We start from the raw sequence: 21,103 nt of genomic DNA, 5'->3' as shown, positions 1-21,103 counted from the left end.
CTAAGAAGAAAGACGCGCCGTCGATTGCTAATATCGCCTTCTCTCTCTCTCTCTCTCCCTTTAATTTATATCTCTTCTCGCGCTGCACTAACGATCGACCGACTACCCCATTGCAAATTTCACTTTTAACTGCTAATATATACGTGTAGCGCGTGCACGAGTAAGCTCGCGCGCGTACGCTCCCTTCCAATTGCAATTGGAAATTTTTCTGCCTTTCATTTCAGTCCTCTTCTTACAAAGCGCGCTCGCGCAGTCCTTTCGCTCTCGTGTTGCTTTTGATTTTCTCTCTCTCTCTCTCTCTCTCTCTCTCTCTCTCTCTCTCTCTCAACGGAAACGTAGCAGTTCGGGAAAAGAAGTGAAAAAGGGAACCATTATCTTGGATTCGAGGCGATGTCATGCGGAGCACCGCGGGGATAATTGTAGGGTTTCGACGGAAACGAGCGCTCGATGTGCGCGCCGTATGTGCCGCACGCGCTCGCGGGCGCGTCTCACTCCAACTCGGAAATATCAGAAATCGGGCTGCGCCGACAATTTGCGCGCGTGTAATTTTCAGCTATGGAGCCCTGCGATACGCGCCGTATACCTGTATAACCGGCAAACCATGTCGGCAGGATATTGAATAACTGTTTGACTTTCAAGGACGCGCTGCTCGGCTATTATTAAAAATTCCATTCGAAGCCAATAGCAGAGGTCGATTTCCATTCGACTATTCGCTTGCTGTAAACATGCGCAAGTCCCGCGCAAAAAGAAATTAGTTATCCCGAAAGTACGTATAACTCGACGCTGCTTCAACCATGCCGCCAAGATTAATATTCGTCTTTATGAAGTGTGCGGGCTTTCGACAGTTTTCTCGTAGAGTGTGTATAGTATACGTGTGCCAAGCTCCAGGATAATTCGTCTTATAGAGTGAGAAAGAGAGAGAGAGAGAGATAGGAAAAAGGGCCAGTGGACGAGGCTTTTCTCGTTTCGTCGCGTCGGCGCTTCACACGATGATTTATAGCAATATTTTGACGTGCGAATATAACCCTGCGAAAGATGAATCGATTGGCACCAAGCGACGACTCTTACGTATATAAACTTTGAAATTTTCTAAGTGCGCTTTTTCAGTTCGACATTCCAAGTTTCTTTTTCATTGTATTACGCAACTTTATAATATATAATACGATAAAACATTCAACATTACATCGAGCTGTGCATTGTCTAATTGTATATAACTTTCATAACGGAAGCACAATCTTTGATCATCGCTTTCGAAAAATCGGGTTCCTCAGCAGCTCAGTAAAACTGCCCAGCAATACATATAGTGTGACATAGAACCAAAAAGAACTTAATAACAAATAAATAAAATTTCATATCCGGTCATTTCCTTGCTCGCCACGTGAATTCATTAACCTAGAGTATTACTCGTAAGAAAACGAGCAGAGAAGCGAGCAAGGAAAAAAGCGAAGGGAACAATACCTGAGAAAAATCGGTGCATCTAATCAGGCGACACAGAAGAGGAAAGAAAAAAACAGCTTGGACGCGCGGCAGTTGCCATTAAATAGAGAGAGAGAGTCGCGTGTGCGGGTGCATTATATTCCATATAGCGCTCATTGTATTCAGATCCTGCACACATAGCATAATACGGCGGGCGCGTGCGCAATATGAGGCTCATTTAGCATGCATAGGTCCTTCGCGAATCGCTACTTCCGCGATGTGAGTCCGTATCTTAATTTGCAAATACATTTACCACTTCATTACTGCGGATGTGTGTCCTTTCTATACAGAGACGCAGCGCCGCTAAGTCGGCGAATTGCGGAAACAGTTAATGTCGGAGAAGTGGTAAGTTAGTCGGAGCTGGATGAGATTGGAGATGCCGGCTTGCGAGACTGTGTATACCGTAATTTACGAGAAATCATTCCTTCCGCTAAAACAGCTGATTTGAATAGCCGGTCGGCTCGTTCAAAATGCTCTCTTTCATTATTATATAGATACAATATGAGTTCATAGTTAATGACCAATTTTCATCGATAAATTTGCATTGGTATTCGCTTTTCATTTCACCAAAAAATGTCGGATTCGAATAAATTTTGGCAGATAAAAAAGAAGTTGATTATCAATATCAGCAATGGCCATTAATCATATAAAATTAAAATAAAAACGAACGAAAAAAGTGATTGCAAAAATATAAAAAAAAACAGTACCATTTACGTTCCGCAACGATACTCGCCTGTTTCAACGTATTATCCGCTATTTCGGAAATCACGTACACGCTGCATTGCCACCCGGCCAACTGTCGATCCACTGTTGCCCCGATACAGCCACACTATCTGAACGATAAAAAAAAACTAATGAAAAAGAAATCGCGTCCCCCTCCGTCGCGTACGCAGACACTCGTTGCCAGTGGCACATTGTTATGTTGCTGGTATGCAGATTGCGCGCAAGCGCACGCTATGGCAAGATCAATATTTGCATGGGCGATCGAGGAGCCGTGACGAAACGGTGGGAAGATACTTGGTCGCCTTGATTATTGCTCTCGATTATTTCGCCTTCGGAGGGGTGCATAAAAAAAAGAAAAAAAACTCGACCCTGCGACTTTTTTTCCCTTTTAGGCACATACGAGCACTTTTTTTTCGCTCTTATCGGATATGGGGCGATCCGCTCTATGAGCTCTATAATTTGCATGGACGAACTTTATTGATTTATTTTTTCACGGTACAAAGACGTTATTATGCGCTTGGTCGTAAATAATCATCGTTCTTGCCTGTCTTTCGGTTACTTTTTTTAGTGATGGAATTGCTCTCTTTACTTTAAATGAACGATCAAGATTTCGAGGTGAAACTTTTATCTCGTTTTTTTGAATAGTATTCCTCGTTACGAAAACAAATGAAGCTTCTTTATTTTAGTTAGAATGCCGATCAGTGCACGCCGAGTTGACCAGTAACGCACCCAGCAAACGTCGACACAGACACAGACGCGGGCAGCAGAAAAAGGCAGCTCGCGCGACAGCGTGTCGTCAGCGACGAAAATTCGCGAAGCTCGTGGCGTTCGAGTTAACGAAGAGACATAAAAGCCGGAGGAATCGCCAAGTTGGATGTGGAGCATGGCGAAGGAAGCTCGGGTATCTCGTTGTCTTTTGCCTCGCTAATGTGAAAACTCGCGCCGAGAGGGACATTAAGTGGCTGAACTAGCGCGAATGGTCTTTGATGTGAAGCCGCTCGCTCGCGTCATTATACACTTGCAAGCGCGACTCTAGGCATCGCCACTGCGATGCGCCGCGCGTACATATACGCACACGTATATGCATGCGCGCGCAAGAAACTTGGCGAGTATGCATGCATGCACGTGCAGCTCGCGGCCACTTGTTCCAGGAACGTCGTTACCATGACGAGCAAGAAAGCTCCGGCCGCGCGGTCGTCACTAAGTTGCGACCGAGCGTTCGGCAACGCCCCGCCGTTTAATTACCCGCGGCTGCTGATAATGAGCGCGCGTCCCTCTTCTTTCTTGCTGCTGTTGCCCGAAGACACTGCGGCCGCGCGGCCATCGGCAGAGATCGTCGCCGGCGTGTACGGCTACTCTCTCTCTCTCTCTCTCTCTCTCTCTCGCGCGCGCGCATCGTTAGTTCGATTAAAAGCACGCGCGCTATTGTTAAAAAAAAGAGACAAAATGCCCGTGCGGAGATTGATTGGTCTTTTCTTGGGAGATATCTGGATAAGGCCTTCTTTAGATAAGGTCGGTGCTTGTAACCTTTCCAATTGATTGACACGTCACAGCATACACGAGTTGCCTTGAATATCAATGGACTTATCGGTTATCGGTTAGAGATCGCAATCTAAACGGTACGGGGGGAATTTGCATGCTCGGGATCGATAAGACGTCGTCTCTGACGAAACGACAAGCACGATAATGCTGTAGCGCCCCAATCCGGTGGACAAGTCGACAAACGGCAGAACTTTTGCATACGTCTCGACGAAAATGATCGGTGTCGTGTACCAAATGAAAATGGAGTCGCATGATACACGCACCCGCAGGCGAGGCTACAGTGTACGCCTCGTCTATACTAGAGCGCATTCGCGGCACCACAGGGAAAATGAATTCTTCCGGTCGTAATTCTGGCATAACTGCCGTTAAAAGACGCGGAGCTGCATTCACGAGCTGAGCTGCCGCTGCTGCTGCTGCTGCTGCTGCTGCTGCTCCGCTGCCGTTGCAGCACTCTGCGCGCACGCTGCACGCAGTGAATCGAGGCGCGTGCTGCAGCAGCTCGTGTGTGAAATTCAACGCCGCGACCTTCGCGGCAAGCCGACGCTTTATATTTTTCCTTCTTCTTCTTTCTTTTTTTCCTTTTTTTTACAAGTGCATGCATTTCAGCTGCGAAGATGCGCGGTGAGAAGCGCGATTATGAAAGCGCGTTCACGCTTTTGTCGGTAAGGAAATGAGGTGAAAACTTTCGCACGCCGCAGTGATATACGAGAGAAAGAGGGAAAAAAGCACTTTGCGCTAACGTCGTTAGAGGGATTTGAATCGTAACATTTGATTGTGCATGCGCTGTGAATATAACGCTCTTACATTCTCCATAATGCTACAGACCGATGGAAAATACTGAGATATTTCAGCCAATTTTTTTCAAGTACCGCACGCTCCAAATCATACCTCTTTAAAGCAAAATCAAGTTGAATATACCGATTTCTCGATGTTCATTATTAAACAATAACTACGGTTGGCTGTGCCGTGACTGTGAAGGAACTACGCAATAATTAATAACAAAATACCAGTTTGAAAAATCAGGTTTGCAGAATAACAACAGAATTTTCGGCATTTATCACGATAATGCATTCAAAAGAGCGACAAGTTGCGAGAACGCGATATCATTTCCATGAGGCCATGGCGTGACACGTTCCTTGCTACCAAGCGTGCATACTGTACCCCCACGCTCTATGTCAGTGCAATCGGCCAATTACCTTAATCCAGCTGAATATTCTGAAGAATGAAAATACTACCCGCATTCCTAGGCTAACATTACTCTATTACAGTTATCCTTGTGCTTCATTGCTTATTTTTTCGTGAATTTTATATTTTTATTCTCGATCAAATAGCATTTTTTTTTCTTAACGTTCAGGTTACATATTGACAATTAATTTTTTTATCAAATACATTTGGAACATCTACATATCGAGACAGATAAAAATATCGGTTCTTTAATTCGTTTTGCAATACATTTTTTTAATTTAAAACATAAATAATTCACGCTTACGTAACACGATTGATTGAAAAAATTCATTAAAAATTGCAGAAAGAGGCAACTTGAGTGCAAAGAAACAAGGCTTTATAAATTAACAGCTGTTCCTTGAAATGCACAGAGGAGGGAGGGGAGGCAAGAGAGCGCGTTTGGCCTATAATGCACATTTCCAAGTATCACATAACGCCGCGTGCGATTAATTCATGCGGATTCTCTTTATGGGGACTTATAAAGGCACATATCAAAAGCCGCATACAGCGCACACATTGTTGCGTGCATTTTTCTTGATTGGCATTATTACATAAGCCCGTGGGTCGTACATTACGAGCAGGATGCATCAGCTCTAGATAAATTTAAATGACAAACGTTGGTGCCGAGAGCCGAGAGAAACCAATTTAAAACACGCATAATATAGCGAGATCAAGGCGGAACTGTTGCAGAGAAAGGGGAAGAATGCGACGAACGCGAGCGTCAAATGGGACTGAATTTCTTCAAGCAAAAAAATCTTCAAAGTCAACTGGAAACGCTCTCATACGAATTGTTGACTCTCTTAACTCAGCCCTTTACAAATTAGGCTTTTATTGCTATACTCTCCAATTGGAAAAAAAATACTAGTGCCCTCTAAGATAAAAAGAACCTACAGAAGAGAATTGGCAGTAACCAATTAGCAAATAGGTTACTCCGAATCTGTAAATTCCACAGATCGCGTCCTTGATCCTCAGTAATTACAACGAAAGGAGCCGCTCATTTGATAATCGCAGGCTGCAGCAGCAGCAGCCACGATATTCCCTCCGTGGATAATGACGACGAGTGAAGCCTGTCCTCGGGAATTAACAAGTCGCCGTCGTCACGCGCATTCAGGCTCGTGATCCCCGCGTCACACACATACATGCACACTTGACCTCCGCGGCGTCGCTGCAGCTACATTACTTGCAACTGTATCATCAGAATCGCAGTAGCCTGAGCGCCAGAGAAACTCGCATCATTTGCCCTTGTCGTACAAAAGAAGGAGCGATCAAAGCACCATATGAGTTGTGATTGAACCAGCTCGTACTCTTGGCTTTCGACTTAGTCTTTATGCGAAGATGGCCGTACGTATTTGAGTGCGCCGCACTTTTATTATTTGTGTTTAGGTCTTACGGTTACACGTTCTTTCGTCAGCAGATTTATACAATTAATCTGTTATGGAGACTGACGCTTATCTCATGATTACGATTGTCTTTCGAATAATGTGTGTCGTGAACCTCATTTTAATGTATTGTTGTTTTTAGGTCTATGGGAAAAGTTCATAATTAAATCAATTTCATAAAACGCTGAAAAACAATTACCTTTGTGCTTTTTTCAGCTCAGGTTGCGGGTTGACAGAGTGACCACTATAAAGTTTCTAATAGTAAAAGACAAAGTCGCTTTGACCCGGCGGCTAAAATCGTAAAGCAACTTAACTTTACAGCGCACAACTCCTGAAGTATTCATCTCAATTCCAGAATGTATTTTTTTTTATCCTCGTTGAATTTTTGAAAAAAACTGGCAAAACATCACATGACACACAGAAGGCCTTTATATACAATCGTAAAAGGCAATAAAAGAAAATAAATAAATAAATAAATCAAAACGGCGCCCGCGAGCACAGAGGCGCACTTCCCGCGCAGTCTCGAATGAGACGAGATAGAGGCTCTTCCGTGGATTCGGTTATTGCCCGACCGTTGCTGTACGGGACACATTTGTCACAGCGCAATAAAGTAATAAGTGGAGGGCGGAGAGAGAGAGAGGACTATACCTGCTCACCGAGAGAAGCACTTGCCCTCGTCGTGCAGTCGCATTCCCCGTAAATCTTGTTTTTTTACTCCATTGTTCTGACACAAATCATGCAGATTTTTTACGGCTAACAACTTTTGTTTCCGATTTTTTTTTGTTTTTTTGACTTTCCAAGTTTTTTACCGGACTCCCACGGAGTAACATGATGACTTTCGGCGCAGTTAAAAAGTCATCCCGAAGGTTCGGACAAGAAATTCTCTCCCCTATCGGTGATTGAACGTTTCTCACAATTTCACGAACGAGTTCAAGAGGTTAAGTAGGTACATAAGGGATGACCCGATTGCTTTATAAAATTCTTGAATTCGAATATAAAGAAAAGCTGAGAGAGAAAGAAAAAACGGTTCGGCAGCTGTAGCGGCATGAAAAAAAAAGAAACGTCGGTCGCAACAAAGGGAAATGATTTTTTATTTTGCCCTGGAATACTGTAATTTCGTGCATAATGGGGAGCCTCTCTCTTTCTCATTCACTAGCAAAAGGCACAAGAGAAAGAGAGAGAGAGAGAGAGAGAGAGAGAGAGAGAGAGAGAGAGAGCCGTGGGGGAGCGTACATCGCGAACAGCGCAAAATATACTCGAGATTCGCTACAACGGCATTATACTTGACAAACACCATAGGCATTTCATGGCCACGTACTCGTGGAACCAGTCGGTGTTGCTGTTTTGTGGCATTGTTCGAGACGTCACCGAGAGATTCAACTAGGAGCCTCTTGTCGATGTCGTCTGTGTTTTGGGTCTCTCGAGGACTTTAGTTTGGGACCGTTGCAGGCTTTCGCATGAGAATCGAGCGAAAGTCTATTTAATACGGGTCTTCAACCAGGCACCGCAGATTTTCAAAGTTTAGATCTGCACCAATATGTTCGAAAAATTGTTTAGTTTCAATTATTTGATAATAAATTGTATCTACTTCGGTTACGAAAATATTCCACTCAATTAGTTAAGTATAACGAAAACTCAAAGTGACCAATGTCGGCGACAGTGCCCGTAGCGCAAGTCAAGTTATCTTGAAACTATCATATTAAAAACAATCAAAACACATATAATTTACGATTCAATGTTATGAAAAATTTGTTGTAAATCGTGCTAGAATTGGGTATACCACGTTGCGATAGATGTTTATGAACATCATATAAATAAAATAATATCGACTGAATATCATTCAAATACAAATACAACTTCTTGCTATGTGCGCACACAGTGTCATTATTAACTCACAAGAGCCACGGAACAATTATTCAGCGGTGAAGTACGAACCCGAAGGGTTGACACGCACGCGTACCACAAGTGGCACCCAAGCATACCAGGCAGGTATCAACTGTGGTGCACACTTTGAAACGCACAAGCATTTTAAACTGCTTAAATATGCTTAGCGCCAGAGGCGCACAGTTACAATACAAAACGAAAAAAGGGTTGGAGCACCTGTGGCGCGCCCCATGCAAATACCTTCGGTTGAAAAAAAGGGTTTAGGCCACTCGCGTGCCACGCAACTGTGCGGGGACGAGCCCCAAGGGGTTACGTACATATATATTCAGATTAGGGTTCTCTTTCGAGGACCGCGCGTGTTGCGTCAATGGGTCGTCGGCTGTGCACTTGATCCCGAGAACTGCGACAGCGACAAGTGCCGCCGAGATGATTGATCGACGAAGATTTTAAAGCTCACGCGGGATGCTCCAAGATTCATTGTGTCGTGTATACACTCGACGTTCCAAGTCGGGGCTTAATCGCGGGGCAATGAGCACGACATCCGTTATTTATATACGAACGGAGATCTTTTATACGCGTCGATCGCATACTTGGGCATTGCATCCGGGAGCAATCAGAGCAGCGCGCGCGCGCGCGCGGCCATAGATATTGTTCGCGCCTTGGTCGTCTCGTGTGCGCAGCGCCGATGCTAGCATAATAGCTTGAGCAAGAGAACGTCGGCGGCAGCAGCAGCCTCCTTCTTCGTGCGGGGGCGTCATTAAAATCAATACGCGGGCCGTTACCCTCCCTTGCTCGCTTGCTCTCGCCCACCCTTGTCTAGGCGCCCTTCTTGTACGGGGGGAGAAGAGCACGAGGACCGGCTTTTTCTGCGCAAGCGCCGAGTCTCGAGAGAAGCTCCGCGACGCCGAGAGGGAAAGAGTTGACGACGACGACGACGACGACGACGACGACGGAGAGAAGGATAAGAAGGAAAGAGGAGAGAGCCGAAGGAGAAAAAGAGTTAGGGGTCGTTGCTGGTTGCCGTGCTACGAGCGAGCCAGAGAGAAGAATGCACATTGTTGATTCGAAATACGATTGACGCGCTTTCAATTTCGTGAAATGCCCACGGGCCATCGCTACCGCGACTTGGATATTCCACCGAAAGCGAGGACGCGAGAGGCGCTGCGAATCGCAACGCTCGCGGAAGCCCAAAGTTATTTCGATTAATTTTCGCCGGGGAATAGCAGAGAAAGCATATCTGGAATGCCTGGCGCATGGAAACGAGCTCCGTCTGGCCGGGGTGTCAAGGGGAAGAGAGAAAGTGGGGAGAGGCGAGCCCGAGACGCTGGAGGGAAAGGAAGGAGGATGGAGGGCACACAGCATGCAGAAAGTGAGAAAAAAGACGTTGCTCGGCGCGCAAGCTTGAAAGGGGCGGCTGCTTTTTCTCCGGGCACCCTATGGCCAATAAGAGCCACTTTAAAACACCTTTCGCTCTTGGCGCGAGCGTAGCGACCCTCTTGGGGGGGCTATCCTTGCGCCTGCCGTCGATTCAAATAGCCTCGCCCCCTTTCGCGCATGGAAAATACGCGCGAGCGATAAAGCGCGAGAAGAGAGGAGGGAGGGTAGGGTGTGCGGGAAGCAAGCGGTCGCCGCCAATAACGTGCCACGCTGCTCTAAAGTTATCCAGCGGCGAGGGCGTTGCAAGCATCTCCAATTCAAATGCCTCCGGCACAAGACTGTATGCTAATCGGAATTCAAGCTCGCAGCTCGGTGGGTGGAGTTAAACTCGGCAAGAGGAACGAGCTTTTTCTTCAAGGGCGGTTTCGGATATTATACCTTTGCTCTCTCGGCTTTCTCGATGTCTGTACATTGCACGGCTGCTCTTGGTTCTCCCATTCGATCGACAATTTCTTTCCGAGCTTCTAATTCCTTTCCTTTTTTTTTATTTCTTACAGGGATGTAAATCGCACAGCCTCCTACAAACTCAATTGAACTCCCGTCTTACAATCAAATATCTTCCTTCACGCGCTGATTAGCACATTCACCGTCGTTCCAGATTTCATTGCATTCTTGATTCAAGCACAAAGGCCGTTCCCCAAGCCACAAAAGAAAAGCATGAGAAAATGAAGCCCTTCATCTCGAATTTGTGTATACCTACAATAACGAGATTGCGAGGGAAGACGCGCGGGATAAGAAGCGTACATAAAGGAAGGAGCGAGCCCACAGCCAAGGTACACAAGTAAGTGTTCGTATGCCACATGTGTGCGCGCGTGTGTGTGGCGTCTGCGAGCATGTGCGCACGTATAAGAGGACAAGAAAAGCGCCAGTCTCAAGAATGGATATTGCATACTCGCAGGGCTATCGAATGACCAATTCTCTCCAACGGGACGCAAGCACACACGTACACACGCGCCATGTATAATGTGGGTGGCTCGATAAAGACTCCGCCGCGCGTCCTTTTTTCCCTGCAACTAATTTTGCTCTCTCCGGCGACAGCGGTCACGTGGCGGTGAGTCGACTCTTTCGCTCTCCCCTTTTCTCTCGCTGATTATCGCCATCGTCGCTCCGCCAGTCGCTTGCCTCGCCTGTCTCTCTTTTTCACATTCAACCCTTTTTCGTAAAAGGGTCAACCATATCAATCATACGATCGAATTTGTGCAGCGAGCAAGTCGTTCATCATTCTGCAAGTATTTACGGAAAACTGCAGCAGGAATTGTTGTCGCGTGATAACGTTGTGCAAGTTCAACTACGCTTGACAAAAGTCCACGAGTTGTCAACGCGCGGAAGGACATTTGTCCAATTTGCAACCCAAAGATAAAAGCGATTTTATAACAATTCTCAAAGAGAAATATTTGATCGATTAATCATCATCATCGGCTCGCAATAGTGTATAAACAGCAATATTTCGCAATTCCGCGGGTAGTCAGTGATAAAAGCACTCACGAACGTCAGGCCAATTAATCCCCCAATCCGGCAATGACATCAGCTCTCCCTTATCACCTGCCGCGTCGACTCGCAGCGTCTGAAACTTTGGCTGGCCGAAGATCGATAAATGAGAAGCGAAAAAAGGCAGGTCAGTGGTCGAGCCTTGAGCGGAGAGGACATGCAAATTGTCCGTAGCGTATGGCTGTGAAATGTGCTCGTAGTCGCTCTCGCAAGGAGGCTTGTTGGCGATTCGCGGGGCCTTGGGTGGGCGTGACCGTCGTCTCGGCGGTCGAGACCATTGGCCCCACGTTGTTCCCCACCGACGCACGCGCGCTTTTATCCCCACCAGCAACAGCCAAACCCGCCACCGCTGCTGCTATCAGTGAGCAAAGAAAGAGAGAGAGAGCGAGAGAGAGAGAGAGCGAGAGAGAGAGAGAGAGAGAGAGAGCGAGAGAGAGAGAGAGAGAGAGAGAGAGAGAGAGAGAGAGAGAGAGAGAGAGCCGTCAAAGCAAGCAAGGCAAGTCCAGCAGCGGTATACGGCGAGATATCCCTCTCTGTCGCTAGCGCACGCCGACTCCCCCACCGCGTTGCTCTCTCTCTCTCTCTCTCTCTCTCTGACACTTTGCGCGAGCGAGCGAGCGAGCGAGAGAGAGAGAGCAGTCTCAAGCGCCGGCTTAGCGGCTGGCTGGCACAGGCAGGCTAGTGTAGCTGCACACATGCACGCGACAGCATCGTAGCCACTGTGAAAGCAAGGTTCTGCGTGCGAGCGCCGCGTTTCCAAGTGCTCGCACCAGAGATTCACACATATACATATTCTTGCTTGCACGTCTTCATTGTTTTGTTTTTAAAATCTTCTTTCGCTTCGGCCTTTTTATGTAGGAAAATACCATGCAGTGTGTATTGACAGTGTACGAGCAAAAGGGGGAAACACGGAGCATGTTTACCGCGGCGGCGACTTGACAGGTGTGTCGGATTATCTATCATCCGCTCTCTTTCGGCGGAAGAACTGTGGTGCGTGTGCAGTTATGCCCTCGCGAGGTGACACTGATCCGTTGTGCCGTGTTGTAACAAAACAAGGCCAAACGATAGCCCGTTGCACCTGTCGTCAATGACTTGTACTGGAGTTTATTGCGGTGGAGAAGTCGATCAGCGCTCGTAAAGTGTGTGCCGTGTATACATGATCCACAAACAAACAAATAAACGAAAATAAAGAAGGAAAAACAAGTGAAGTATTGCGAGGCTATCGGAGGTGCGTGCGCGAGTGCCAAAAGCAGCAAACGAAAAAATTGAGGAACTAAGCTCAACCGTACCACCGCAAGCACGTTGGATTTCGCGGCGTTGAGTAGCTTCGCCGGGGGCGGGGTGAGCCAGATCGCCGCGGTGGCGGGTGGCACAGGTGTGTTGGCACTGCCGGGCTCGTTGAGCGACAAGGGCCTGGCGCTGTTGGCCCAGCACCATCACCACCAGCAGCAACAGCAGCACCAACATCACCACCACCACCACCACCACCATCAGCAGTCGCAGCCGCAGCAGCAGTTCGCCAGCAGCAGCAAGACGAAGGCGGGCGCAGGCTTGGCGGGCCTCGACAGCGAGGCGGTGCGCCGCTGGGTCGCGGAGGCCGCGCGACATTGTCCGCCGCGACCGCTGCATCCACCGTTGCCGCCATTGCACGTGCAACACATCACGTCCTCGTTGTCGCCCTCACCCACTCAGCAGCAAATCAGCAGCAGCAGCAGCAGCAGTGGCAGCAGGCACAAGCAGAACAACAGAATCGAGCAACAGCAGCAGCAGCAGCAGTTCGCACCGGCGCCCATGACGCAGACCCAGAGCATGCACCTCCTCGAGAGCGCGAGTAGTATGGCAGGCCCTCAGAAGCAGAAGAGCCCCACCAACAACAACACCATTGAGGCCTGGCGTTCGATGCAGGGTGCACCCTGGTGGCCGAGCATCGAGCAGGTACAACGACAGCCCGCCGTGCAAACGAATCAGCAGCAGCAGCAACAGCAGCAGCAGCAACAGCAGCAGGGTCCGTCGAGCGTGAGCCGCGCGTCCGCGGACATCGATCAGCCGCTCGACTTCTCCGTCGGCAGCTCGATGCAGCAGCAACCGCCAGCAGCTGCGGCGCCGCCGCCGCCGCCTCCGCGAATTCGCGTCAGAGCCAAAACCGTGCAGGAGAGACTGCAGGTCGCGCGCCACGATAACAACAATGGAGTTAGTCTTGCCAAGATCGCCAAGGTGCAGGCTAGCCGCCGAAGCTATAGTCCCAGCGATGCCAGTGACGACGCTAGCGAGGACGAGGGCGTTTCCACCGGTGGCAGTCCTGCACATCCTCTACGGGGCCACGAGAATGGTGAGTTGCACTCTTGCCCTGTTGTGCAGATCTTTCGATACTTTTAGCTGGTACCGCGACTTCAGCGGCTTTTATTTTGGCGAAATACGGGGAAATAAAGAAGAAACAACGACAACAGAGGTAAATGTTTGATTCGCGGAACCGTTTTACTTTGCCATTGAAAGGCTACTTCAATTAGGAATTTGGAAGTAACGAATGCTTTGTTTTGATATGACACCTCTATCCCTTTATCTCGGCATAGAAAATCATCAAAAATATTCGCCGCCTTCCCGCCTTAGCCTTCGAATTGATTTACACGAAAATGATTACTGGCTGGAAATGCGTGACAGGCGAGAAGTACCGATCGACGGACGTATTTCTTCAAAATTACAAGTTTACGTTTCAAAGAGTGTAACAAATATGCTGGCTGTCCAAGAGTAACACGTGCCGCGCGGAGACAGAGAGCGAGCGCGGCAGCTGTCAAGTATCCTTTTTCTTCTAAATACTCGAGGGCGCGCGCGCGCGCGCGTCCTTCTGAACGCGCGCCTCATTGTTGCATGTCGCATTGTTGCCGCGACGTTTCTGTTGTCACAGCGCGATCGCTAATCGCCTCCCGACCGTATTTCTTCGCGTACGCCCCCCGACCCATCGATCCTTTCTGCACGTCAAACCTACCATTCGATTCTGTTCAATATCTTTGATTTTGCATGCCAGATATGGATTCAGAAGCGTGTGTCCTATCTTTCGGGGTTGTTGAGGAAAAGAAAATATTCAATATTTTTATCACCTTTCAACAGCGTGTTCACGCCAGTTTTTCTAATCTAATCTCAAAAGAAAAATAATATACATCGACGTATGCGCATAGTTCTTCCAAACGGATATCAAAACTCATATAGAAGAATTTGATTAATGCGTCGTTTCATTTCAATCGGCTACGATTGATTTATACGCACGCACGTTATCATTTGTCCACAGGCATTTATTAGAAAATATTGCTTGCTTATTAACGGTATATAAGATATGCTTACCGTTCGAGAGGGTCATTTTCCAACATTTTTATTAGAATCATTCGCGCGATCTTTGATAATTTACAATGCGTCTCTAAGCGATATACTCAACGACTATAAGCTCTAATTAATTAACACTTGCTGATAGTTTTTTTTTTCATTATCGATGAACTAATATGAAACGTAATCTTCTAATTCGTCATCGCTGTCGCCACAGCTTTTGTGTTAAAACGTAGTATCGGAAATGTTTTATCCGCGTTTTATCACCTCTTGACACTGAAAACGGTTATCGCTCAGTTTTTTTTTTTTTCGATTGCCTGTTTTTATAAGCTTTTCTGTTTTTACATAATTGATAGATAAAATTTAGAAAATTCTCAATACGAAATATAAAATGTTGATATTGGTCTTCTGGAGATTAAAAACGTCTCTATATCATACTTTCCAATATTACTGTCCAATCGAATTTTAGTGCGCCACAAATATTTGCCCTTGATAGTTTATTTAATTAAAAGCTTTTAGTTATCAGCGATGATTGTATTATTTTCGTGCATGTTTGGAAGCAATCGATGACACCTAGCACGAGGCGTTCGATAGATATATTCTTCTTTTGCCGCGCTCGCACACATACGAGTATCCGATAATGGCGATCGTCACTATCTAACGAATGACTTAATCAATCCGAAAACCAAACCTTATCGCACCGCAGACTTCCCCTCAACTCTCGTAAATCTCGGAAAGTCCAATCGTGCCCAATCCTTTATCGTTAGAAAAAGATTCATTCCAAAAAGAGAGAATTGTAGTGATACCAACAGATTGAACTCGTACAGTTAGTTTATCATTATCACATTTCTTGTTATTTTATGTGACTCGTGACTCCCCAAATTTCCTTTTCGTTTCCTTTAACCGCGATCAAATGCGATTGAACAATATTTGGGCATAACATTCAGAAAACTGATTTCTGAAGTAAATAATACGCTCGCGCCGTCGAAACAGAACTAGACAGTTAAATCTGCATCGAAACGCTGGCTTTCAGGCTCAGTCGTCAGCTATTCAAACCAAACAGTGTCCATAAAACAGTCACTGGTGCATGTCCAAATGGACGAATCTAGGTTGGATCGCACGCAGGTGTAAGCAGTGATCGAGTCCGCCACACACGCGTATGTACACACATTTGCATAGTTGAAAAACGTTTGTTCGAGCTTTCGCTTTTTCACCTGACCGCGAGAGAGAGAGAGAGAGAGAGGGAAAGAGAGAGAGAGAGAGAGATAGGGGGAGGTATATAACGCTGTCTGCTCTGTTATTAGTTGCCGAGAGAGCAAATTGTGCCGAGAGAGAGAGAAAGAGAGAGAGAGTGAAAGAGATCCCGGGAGGCGAGAATCGTGAATACATTTGCTCCTGGCGCCTAAGGAGGCGGCGGTGGCACGGTGTTTACGAACGGCGTCAACCCCCCTCCTCCACCTCTGCGGCCTTTTAGGTAAATTGGCTGCGGGCTACTTGATGAGGTCTCTGTGTGGATTTATACTATGGACTCGGCTATATGCGGCTTGATTGTTAAGCGTCGACGTGGTGGATATAAGAGAGTAATAAACTTTTTGGAAAAAAATACTTTTATATGTTGCATTCTTTCGATTTGCAATTTATCTCGTGGCGGAATATTTCTTAGACAAATAAATTTAATTTAATTATACTGAGATTAACATCAATTTCTGAAATTATTTATAATAATTATTGGTCTGAATCAGTAAATCAATCATTAGATATCGTTTAGCTGATGTCAAAAATTTATGATTGATAAATGCTATTGGAATGTGAGGGAACGTATATATAAGTACAATTCAATAAAACATGCAACGAATTATGATTACTAAGCTGTAAATCGATTATTTTAAGACATGTGTCGCAACAAAATAAACAATCATTTTTAGCAGTCGCAATAAACAACACATCTATACGTAGATCCATGTTAATGAGATAACGTAATCATCGAACTACATCTCTAATTTATGTTATTTAAGAAAGAAACAAAGTACCCATTTTTCAATCAATTTGATTCAAATCTGCGTAACGCTTAAGTCGTCTAGATAACAAAGCGTTCAACAGCATCAAATAAGGAAATTGGATCGCGCGTGTCTAATGCACATTTTTTAGGCAGTGATATGGTAATTAAGATCTTTAACTTGCTTATCACTACAAAATCTCGACCAAATTATCTATTCGGCTGTTTCTAACTTCGTGAAACTTTTAAGCTTACGCAGGTTATTGGTGTCTCTTCAAAGAGCTCACCTGATAAAAAAAATATTTCCACGTATAAATTTTACAAATGTCATATGCGTTTTGAAGTTTGCTCACGTTGCTTTGTTATGAAATGATTCTTTCCCGCATTTTTTCTGATGACAATGATAGCGTTCCGTTAACAACAGTGCTTTTTCAATGTTTCGATGTTGATTCACAATTTATTTATATCACACCTTGTATATCGACTACATCATTCTTGAATAGTTCTCAAATTCATAGTTATCGTATTATAATGAATTTAGGCTTTATGAAGAAAAAGGTGAACTTTGGCCCCGAAGTTAATAAACTTAATAAGCTATTAGCAATAATACAAACGTATTTCTGCGACCTTCATGTAGTTTATTAATATCCATTTTATATTTGACTTCAAACAATGCAATCCGTTTCTGCCTACATATTTTTCTTTAAATAATCAACTCTTATTATAATCGATTATAATCATAAATACAAATTTCTGTCTGAAATAATTATCTGAATCTAATCTGAAATAGTTTGATCGTTTTCACTGAAGCTTAAAATCAACAATAGTAACGATAGATTTTATTTTAAGCTATAGTGGTCGCTATTATTCGATAACACCTTCATTAACTATTTCACTTCCTAGGAAAAATAGATAGAAAACAAATTCAAACACGCGAACAAGCACACAGCCCGAAACGCATCTCTGATGTAACGGTGTATCGAAATACTAAGTCGTTGTTTGCACAACCGTTGATTCATAATCGTTCGGCCTGTATTTTTGCACTAACGTTTGAAATTCTGAGAAATCCAATTGCGAATAATAATCGCTGCTTTGAATAGCCTCGGCTGGAAAAAAAATTGAAGGAAAGTGAATCACGCGCGCAGCTCTCCCGCGAGCAACCTGTCCGAATAAATAAAAAGAAAAAAAAATAATCGAGAGAACTGGATGGGAGCTTTACATTGCATATCGTATACCTACGCGGCTTTTATCTTGGCGTAATCGCGTACACACGCGCACACGTCACTGAAAAAACCAAGGCTTGGTTCGCTCGCTCGGTCAGAGATAAAGGTCGTCGAAGACGCCGGAAGCGATATCACCGGAAAGGAATCTGAAAAAAAAGAGTGGACTCGTTCGTATCAATGGCGCGCTAAGGGTCGTGCGAATATTTCGATGGAAATTGCGCGTTGTCATCACACCGGATGATGCATAATCCATATTACACGCGAGCAAGTGAGCTTGAGCCTTGATATTTCGCCGAGAGAGACTTTGCGATTCATTATCGCGATTATCGCCGCTGATGTGTGTGTCATTCGGCAAATAATGCATATCCTACGTGTGTAAGAACGGCTCTCGTTGATTTTCCAAACTCATCGCCACACGTTTCACTGCCTTTTCCAGTAGTTCACCGTCCTTCGTTTGTGTTCAGTGGAAGCATTTTTTCCGCTTGTCGGTGTCAGCTCGTCTGCTTGGAAAGTTTGTTTGACGCGGTACGATTCAATCACTGATATTGCAGCTAGTTATGATCAATCAGCTTCAAAGCAGTGTATAATATTCAATCATAAGCGTGTTATCGATATATATTGTGATTTTTCAACATACTGAACGTATGCATACACAAAACGTAGACATAGATAAGGATATTTTTTTTAGTTTCAATCTTCTTTTTATCGAATATTTATTCAATATACTCAGATTAAGTATAGTTAACATTAAGAAACAGCAAAGAAATTTTGCTTTATCGCAAAGAAACGTCGAAAGAAAAAAAATTTGCGGAGCTATATCGTGGTCATCTAAGCACACTATCGGCGCATTAAATTGTCATTAGCTGATTTTTCACACTAGCACACAACGGCAATTATTAAATAGTAACATATAAGCGATCGCGTGATAAGATTAACGCTTTACATATAAGTCGAGCACGACATTGGAGCGTGATTAGTTTTGAATCTCTAAAATAATTGAAAATAGAAAAGGCGCTGTTTTTTTGCGTACGTAAGTACGTACATGAGGCAGACGTATATCGCTTTCAGATTAATATCGCGTATAGACGGATATCAAAGTCAGCCGATCGATATATACATGACTAACACTGACTATTAAAAGAAATGCAGATCAGCCTTTGATCCTCTTACTAATACACCTCATAGCGATGACGTTACAACGCATCCTTATGTTTACAGTCCTTTTCGATTATACACGCGCGTTAAGTTTTTCGACACCTGTTCTTCACGCGTATACATACCTACCTGCACGGATGCCGAGGACCGCTTTCATCCACAGCGCCACGTGTTCTTTCGGCTCTCTCTCTCTCTCTCTCTCTCTCTCTCTCTCTCTCTCTCTCTCTCTATGTTTTTTATAAATGACTTGTCTTTTTCCTACGGCGTCGCTTTTTTTGTTAAAATGTAAAAACCGCAAGTGGAATTTCTAAATGATATTTCCCAGGGCAGTTTTTTATTCTCATTATTGCAATAGAAACTGAAATTTCCAATAAATCCGACACGTGCGCCGTCCGCCTCGCGGATTGCAAGTTGACAAGGCCGCGCGTAGAAAAATCCACCATAGGGCGACGCAGCGGGGGTTATAAAGGAGGCAAGGCCGATAAGAAAATCGCCAGAGAATTGGAAATGAGAAAGCAGCATAGCACGTCCATGCGCGCGCGTGTTTGGAGGCAGGTAAAGCCGACGGATAAATCTCACCTTGGGATAGGTCGGGCCGGGCCACGAAAGGATTTCCAATACGGCATTGAGGGGAGGGTCACGTGGCGCGAATCTCCTCTCTCTGTCTCTCTCTTTCTCTCTTCAACTCGCTTATCTCGCACACACGTACAAGTCGCTACTCCTTGGCGGCTGATGCTGTCGTACTTCGATCTTTGCCGTCGCAATTCTTTAGGTCCTCGTGCTGCTTTACTTTCTCTTTCTTTATTGTACTTTTTCGTGCGGCTTTTGTGATCCCACGTCGCTACACATATCTATAATTTTTTAATAAGGATTAAAAAAATGTATGTAATTTGATACCGCGTATATTTGAGATCCACTCTATACAGGCGTACAATTTGAAAAGGCCAGTAAGACGAAATATAGAAGCTGACGGTCTTCAATGCATATAACATTTTTTTCATTCGTGTATGCCATCAACTATTAAATGTACAAATAAATAAAATAGATGTATGGAGGTTGAGATGATAGCGTTAATATGATTAATTTCAATAAAAAACATACAGTCTTAAATACAGATAACGCTAGAATATACATTTTATCTGTTTCGAAAACTGGGTAAACAACTCACTGTTACTTTTATATAAGTTGATACATTGTATACATAATATAAAAGAGGGGGATATTGTAAATTTTTCAAACAGAACACACACATATCTGCTATTTGAATTTTTCCATCAAGAATACAATCTATAATCCATCATGAATAATTGCTTTTGAAATGTCATAAATCGCGACGTATCACCTATAAATATACACCAACCTAAAAATTAGAGTGCGACAGTTATGGATAAATATATACATCGATATACATCAAAGAGTTGTTTCCCTCGGTACAAGCATGTATATATATAAAAACGAACTACGGACACAAATATTTTATTCATAAACATTTTTCCCGTCAAATTTAATCGATGATATTTCTTGAGATTTATGGAAAGGAAAGAAAAAAAAAGAGACAGTTAACTCGAATAATGCTGCTGCCCATACACAAGCCTTCAGCGTAGAGCATATAACCGCGATATCAATAAACGAACTCTCCTTTGCGCGCATAGCTATACTACCTTTATAAATAATTCATCGCGGCAGCTTGCGCGTGCCAAACAAAATGCAATTTGGATTTTTCGCCTATCTCGCTCTCTACGCCCTATTATTCGCGAGCGTTATGCAATCTCCTCCGGCCACGGGCATACGCTTTTCGTACATATCTGCATCGCTCGAGTTACGAAGCACTCTCTCCTCGACAAATCACACTTTTGCCGTGTACCTCAGAGGTTCATGAAAAGGGAGGAAAAAAGGGTTGGGGTCGGGCGGCTTGTGTGTTACGCCCCTGCTACATCACATGGAGGAAGAGATGCTTATCGAGGTATAAACCGTGCCGCGGTCGTCCGCTTCTTCTTCTCCTTTCATCCACCTGTTTATAAATGACTTGCTTCTTACATGTATTTAAGACTCTACTTGTATGTTTCTATTATGCGCTCGTATGACTAATATCAGCGAGACTCGAGTGTTTTCGGAGCCCAGTCCTTTCTCCGATTTAGTTAAAATTGCGATTGCAACAAAGCGATAACGTAGCGTGTCTGCATGCGTGTTTAGCCGCGATACGTCATGTCGGATAGTTAGACAAGATAAGTGGTGTGGTTAAGGAGAAAGGATTCGCCAAT

General features: G+C 44.7%; 1 protein-coding gene across 1 annotated transcript in view; it reads left to right on the top strand.

Annotated features, from left to right (window-relative positions):
- The first annotated feature begins 11,862 nt into the window (after positions 1-11,862).
- The window catches only part of LOC131663474 (POU domain, class 2, transcription factor 1-like), a 109,118-nt gene continuing 99,877 nt past the window's right edge, over positions 11,863-21,103 (top strand). Inside the window, exon 1 of the mRNA XM_058933907.1 lies at positions 11,863-13,482. Coding sequence (XP_058789890.1) covers positions 12,945-13,482 — 538 coding nt within the window. The 5' untranslated portion in view covers positions 11,863-12,944. The remainder of the gene's footprint in view (positions 13,483-21,103) is intronic.

This window comes from Phymastichus coffea, unplaced genomic scaffold (assembly GCF_024137745.1).
Source record: "Phymastichus coffea isolate CEN01 unplaced genomic scaffold, Cenicafe_Pcof_1.1 PCOF00036, whole genome shotgun sequence".
Taxonomy (NCBI): Eukaryota; Metazoa; Arthropoda; class Insecta; order Hymenoptera; family Eulophidae; genus Phymastichus; species Phymastichus coffea.
Note: the sequence above shows the minus strand (reverse complement) of the source record. Positions and strands in the feature narration are given on the sequence as shown.